At 40.0% G+C, this 6,413-nt stretch overlaps 1 protein-coding gene and 1 long non-coding RNA gene across 4 annotated transcripts; both read right to left on the bottom strand.

Moving 5' to 3' along the window:
- Positions 1–384, bottom strand: RpL38 (ribosomal protein L38). The gene is made up of 2 exons (XM_017076275.4): positions 369–384; positions 1–310 (listed from the first exon to the last, which is right to left on the bottom strand). The coding sequence occupies exon 2, from the start codon at positions 308–310 to the stop codon at positions 98–100; it is 213 nt and encodes a 70-aa protein (XP_016931764.1). The 5' UTR covers positions 369–384; the 3' UTR covers positions 1–97.
- A 3,291-nt stretch (positions 385–3,675) lies between these two features.
- Positions 3,676–6,413, bottom strand: LOC136117614 (uncharacterized). Of its 3 annotated transcripts, none has more exons than XR_010655121.2 (3): positions 6,165–6,413; positions 4,046–6,090; positions 3,676–3,986 (listed from the first exon to the last, which is right to left on the bottom strand). It is a non-coding gene; the product is annotated as an uncharacterized lncRNA (long non-coding RNA). The 3 variants fall into 3 exon arrangements; XR_010655122.2 differs by having other exon boundaries at positions 4,046–5,810; positions 5,885–6,411; XR_010655120.2 differs by having other exon boundaries at positions 4,046–6,240; positions 6,312–6,394.

The following is a 6,413-nucleotide window of genomic DNA, read 5'->3' on the forward strand; positions in this document are numbered from 1 at the left end:
TTTACATTGGTGACATTAGTTAGTTTTATTTATTAAAAACAAATATCAGCGAACCAATTTATTTCTTTGACGTACAAATGGTGTTTTGTGTGGTTGTCTACTTGACTTCCTTTACTTGAAGTCCTGGTGGAAGAGACTGTTTTATTTTGTCAGCTTTTTCTTTATCCTGCACTACAAGGGTATAGAGAAACCTGGAGCAACGGATCTTAAATTTGGTGTTTGACGCATTCTTCTTGATTTTAACAGCACGAGCATCTGAGCGACGAGCTTTATTCAAAAAGTCTTTGACTTCTTTAATTTCCCGCGGCATCTAAGTAATAAAATATATGAACATTTACCAGCATTTTTGTTTTATTACCAAGACTTACATTGATTCACAATAAAAATTCAGAAGCCGAAAATATTGCTAGCTGCTCGTTTTAAACCACAGAAGGAAAGGAAAATTCCACCTGAATTTCCGGTTTACGAAGTAATCACTAAGTGTTGCATTTTTTATATCGAGTACTCTAAGCGGTTAACTAACAGCATTTTTCCACAAGTACATCAGTGTGAAAAGTTGGTACTTTTGATAATAGTAAATCTTATGTTCCCATTGAAACAACTGACTACTAACGGGGGGATTTGTTGTTCATGATCTTATTTTATAAAATACCATTGGACAATAGTTTAATACCTATTTCATTTATAAAATTATTTGCCATGCCAAGTATTGCATCCAATATAAAAAATCCAGATATCGGTTGCTTTGGTCTTTTGATGAAAAATTGCCTATAATTCATATATTGAGACTTTAACAAAATACCTTACATATTTTCCTACACTAAATTCGTGGGAAAATTAAAAAAAAAAAGGAACCAGATATACTGCACTCTTTGCTTAATAGGGTATTGAGGATAAGGGGGCTTCTGATTCAGTGACAAAATTCCTCTTCAGCGATTTTTTCTTTCATGGGAAAGAAATGGGGAAAGTCAAACAACTTCGCTTTAGTGGAAAGTGGGAGCTGTTTGCATTATTTCAGTATTTTTATTCAAGATATATTTGGAGTACCGGTTTTTTTGTTTTCGAGATACACTCGCTCTGCAATGACTCAAGTTTGCTGCCTTAACACACTCTTCCCACAGAGATCCATCCACCATCTACGGCAAAACATTATGGAATATCCGTTCAACGGATGGTAGATGGTGCATGGATATCCGTGGAACGACGCTATTAGTTCCCCATCCAAATTTGACGGACTCTTTTTGAGATAGTTATACCCCCTTCCCAAGAGAACATCCGTTTGAAAGGGTTGGGATTTTTGACAAATGTTAAACTCTAATTCCCACAGGGCACATCCACCATCTACCATCCGATAACAGCTGATCTGAATAGCTGTGGCTAAGCAAAAATGGTTAAAGTGGATTTTGCCAGACCAAAATGAACAATTTTCCAATTATTTTGGCTGAATTACAACAGAAAAATCTAAAGTTGAATCAGCTTTTATTGACAGCCAATTCAGAGGAGTGGAATGACGACGAATTGGACTTGTACGAAAGCATTTTTTCTGCAGAAGAGCAAATGCCACGAAGTATGTGGATGCTGGTACGTGCTCTTAAATTATATTAAAACAAGGAAGAACGCTTTAGTCGAGTACCTCGACTATCAGATACCCGTTACTCAGCTAAAGGAACCAAAGGGAAATGGAGATATTCAAGCAGCAAAGCGAGATTGAAATGCGCCACCTACCGGCGGTAGACAGATTTAAGCGTTATGGGCGTTAGAGTGGGCGTGGCAAAATTTTTTTAAGTCAATCGATAGGTATTGACGATACTTGGCTTGGTCGGTTTGTGGGCGTTAGAGTGGGCGTGGCATATTCGCGTAACAAACTTGCGATGCGTGCAAGGCTACGGAATCTAAATCTGAGATCCCAATTCTCTATCTTTGATAGTTTCCGAGATATCCACGTTCATATCTACGATTTTTTGAAGTTTATGGGCGGTTTGTGGGTATCAATCGATAGGTATTGACTAGAACAATATATTTTGGTTAACATTTTTATTCTAGCATCACAACTGTAGGAGCCACAGTTTTGGGCGGTTTGTGGGCGTTAGAATGGGCGTGGCACTCTGCTGAAAAAAAACTTGCACTGCGCAGGAATCTCAGGAATCTGCATGCCTTATCCCAGTATTGTAGCTTGTATAGTTTCCGAGATCTCAGCGTTTATACGGACAGACGGAGAGACGGACATGGCTAGATCGTCTCGGCTAGTGATCCTGATCAAGAATATACATACTTTATGGGGTCGGAAACGCTTCCTTCTGCCTGTTACATACTTTCCGACGAATCTTGTATACCCTTTTACTGTACGTATAAACACTATTAAAGAATGCGATTTATATTAAGCAGAAGCGATACGGGACCTATTTGGGAATAGGATATACTGAAAATCCACGTTTTTGGTGGACAGACAGGTGTTTTGGGGAAGATGGACTTGTGTCCATGGCAAAATGCCATTCCTCTTGAAAAGCGGATCGCTATAGCCTTGTACACCTTGGGATCATCTGCGGAACATCGTTCCATCGGAAGGCTTTTTGTAGTTGCACAGAACACTGTGTGTTTGCCCATAGAGTACGAATCTATATAGAGACACCATTTGCTCTGCCGCTCACTTTGTTAGACTTTGCCAATGATGCCACACAGGCGATAAACGATAATTTCCCTCGTATTTCGTTCCCGCGGTGAGTTTTATGGGAAATTATATATCTGCAGTGCTCTTACTCACTGTTTTGTTTTTGTAATTGAACCTCACCACTATTTCTATTGCTTTGCACTTGTTGGGTGTTTCGAAAAATCGAAGTTAGCTTCAAACCTAACCTTGAATTGGCTCTCAGCACAGGTTGGGCAGAGGTTCGGGCAGAGCAAGTGGTGTAGATTCTTACTCTATGGTTTGCCAGCGAGTTCATGTCACCGGACTATCTTACTTCAGAAAATGCGGACGAGTGAGTCAAATGATTCGAAGCAATTGGACTTCCCCAGTGTCTAGGTGCAATTGGTAAGACATAAATGTTTTAAATCAGTTCATGGTCTTATCAACGTACAACGTGTAGATGGTTGTCACATCGAAATAAGACAGTCAGCAGCAGAAGCAGTCGAACCACAACTACCAAGGGTGGTACCGTGCATTACATCTTCTAAATGCGTTGTATTCTAAATTTACTACAGATTTACCTATGTAAACATCGGCTCTGCTGGGCGCTGCAAAGACTCCACTATATTTTAAAAGTCCAGCCTGGCAAGGAAAATGGTGTCTTATCCGATTCTTCAGCTTATTCTTATTCTTATGCTTATTGGGGACTCTGCCTTTCAATTCTCCCCAACGCTGATGAAGCCGTACCCATTTTCCACATCTGCATCCGAAGAACAGCGAAATTTTGACTAAAATCTGTCCAAAGCTAGGCGAGTAGAAAATACATTTGGCCATTTAAAGGCAAGATTTCGGTTCATTGGGAAAGACTACAAGAATAATAATGCAGTTATTCCAGCAACATTTTAAATTAGCACAACAAACATGGCAACGGGCTGCAAGTGACCTACGCGAACAACCAAATCGGACAAATATGTCTGCAGACTTTAGCCAGCCTGCTGAAAAAATAAGAGGAGCTATTTCCCAATATTGTTTAAATGGTAACAAATAAATATGTTTGTTTCATATTTAATTATAACATCACATCTCATTTTATTTTTTAAATTTACCTATTTATTGCAAAATTAAGGAATTCGTTGATTTTCTCAACAGCAACATTTAGACATTCTCGACATTATTTCTGTCTGCGCTTGCTGCTCCTCCAGCCTTTCTCGAGCTGTTTCCACAAGCTTCGACTTGTGGTCCACATTTGCGCGCTTATCAGGGGGCACAATGCTACCTGAGCGTTGACTGCCGCTGCAGATAGAAGCTTCCCTGTCATCGGGGTCTACATCCAATAGCTCCACAAAGTATTCCCTAGTATCTGCAATAAATACATTTTATTAGATCATTTTAAGCCACAAATATAAGAGTGAGACATACTCTCGGTTTTCAAGGTATTCTGATCCAAGTTGTGGATGTGGTATGCGCCTAAAAACGAGTGAAGCAACTCATAGTGCTGCCACACGGAAGGATCGCCACTGCTTGACCCCCAAATTCACATCACATTTTGCCCACAGTAAAGTGATGTAAAAAAACATCGATGCATCGATCATTTTTGTGCGATGTTTTTTAATGTTTTCCGATGATTTGTGTCATACCGATGCTTAACGATGCTTCGATGTTTGACAAAACATCGGGCGTCGAAATTCACAACATTGCACAACATATGGTTTCAGTGCCACACTGACAAACTCGCGGATTTTGTTTTGAGAAAAGTATTTTTAATAATTAAGATTTCCTTACAAGCATAACAAAAAGACTTCAAAGAAAGTATTTATTGTTATATTATCATTTTATTGTTTTTGATTCTCAATGTAATGAAATAGACTGCTAAGAAAGCAATTATTGTTATATTACTTAATTATGAATTTACTGACCACAGGACTACGCAAAAATCACGAATTGATATAGTTCTTAGTTCTGTTTTTTATATTGTTAACTAAGCCACTCAATGAAAAAAAAAAGGAAAAACTATGAATGCATTTATTTTTGAAGTCTTGTTTCCTTCTTATTTAATTTATCAAAAAATCTCAACAACAAATTTTAAAGGCTTGTGTTGCGGTCATACGCAGCTTTAAATTTATGTTCTCTAACGTTTTTTAAACGTTTCAGGTTTATTTGCTGACTTCAATTGTTTCTTCTTCCAGATTCGTTTCGCGTAGAATCGTAGAAGACAAGAGAGAGAGTAATACACACGAGAAACTTAAGCGAACGAGTTGCATCGGACTCCCTGTCCACTCTGGCATATAAGTTTTCGATGTTGGCTTATATTTTTGAGTACTGTAGTGGAAGGGAGTCAATTTTGCTTCAAGTGCCTCTGCTGCCGAATCTTTCGTCATGTTCAATGAAGAAACGAAAAGCTAACCTCAAGGCGAAACTGTACCACGTGTGCAGCCCGGCGATATGTTTTTGAGCAAAAAGCAGACACAGAATCAGCAGATGTTGGTATGTGCAAAGCAACGGCTTGTTTATGTCCGTAATTTACCACCTTCAGCAAAGTGATCACACTATCAGCAAAAAATGTATGCTTGTATGTACGAGGGCAGTCCGATAAGTACTTAGCCTCACCGCCCGATGGCGTCACTATCGCAAGAGAAATTTACTATCGTGTAGTACATTCTCGTAGACGGCTACTGTCGAAATTTCAGCCGAATCGGACACGTAGTTTTGTTGTGACTGCGTGTGGAATCGGAAGTGTCCGCGGATTTTAGAAAAATGGAGAAAGAGCAATGTCGGTCTGTGATTCGATTCTTGTTTTTGGAAGGGACTACCTGGAGAAGGGCAAAACGGTCACGGGGCTGTACTATGCCGAATTATTGGGCCGATTCGCCGCCGAATTGTAGAATTGTCCCAGTGCACAGTGCTCTTCCATCATGACAACGCACCGGCTCGCACTTCCGCCCTCACCAAGGCCAAATTGGTCGAATTGGGCTACGAACTGCTACCTCATCCACCATATTCTCCAGATTTGGCCCCGTGTGACTTCTTTTTGTTTCCAAACTTGAAAAAGTCACTCGCTGGATAGAAATTTGCGTCGAATGAGGAGGTCGTCGCCGCCACAGAGGCTTATTTTGCAGACCTCGAGAAAACGTATTTTTCAGACGGGTTAAAGAAGTTGGAGCATCGCTGGGTCAAGTGTATCGAGCTAAAAGGAGATTATGTTGAGAAATAAATCGCTACTTTTCCAAAATTTTCTCTTTTATTTTGGAGGCTAAGTACTTATCGGACCACCCTCCTATTTGTCGACAAATCTCACTGGTCGGGTAGAGGGAGGGAATCGTCTTGGTCGTAGAAAATTTTCAAGAGATTGTGACCAGCACCTTTCCGATCCACTGACGATGTTGCGCCTATGATTTGCAGAAATCCAGTGAGTACCTTGATGATGACTTCAAAGACGATCACACTGAATATGTTGCGGTGGCAGGCTGGTCAATGTCGAATTGGTCCCCGGCATTTATGAAATATAATTAAAACCTGTAAGCAGCCACGCGAACCTTACTATTTGTCTGGGTCCTTTCACAGTCGCCAAATGTTTCGGTCATACGCATCCTTAAATTTATGGTCTCCAAGCCCAGCTCAAATAGTAATAATTGCGTCGTTTTTTAAACGTTGTAAGGTTTATTTGCTGACTTCAATTGTTTCTTACTCAAGATTCGTTTCGCGTAGAATCGTAGAAGGCAAGAGAGAGAGTGATACACACGAGAAACTGAAGCGAACGCGTTAGAGCTTCTCTCGTTTACATAAATAC

The sequence above is a fragment of the Drosophila suzukii genome, unplaced genomic scaffold (assembly GCF_043229965.1).
Source record: "Drosophila suzukii unplaced genomic scaffold, CBGP_Dsuzu_IsoJpt1.0 scf_4, whole genome shotgun sequence".
Classification (NCBI taxonomy): Eukaryota; Metazoa; Arthropoda; class Insecta; order Diptera; family Drosophilidae; genus Drosophila; species Drosophila suzukii.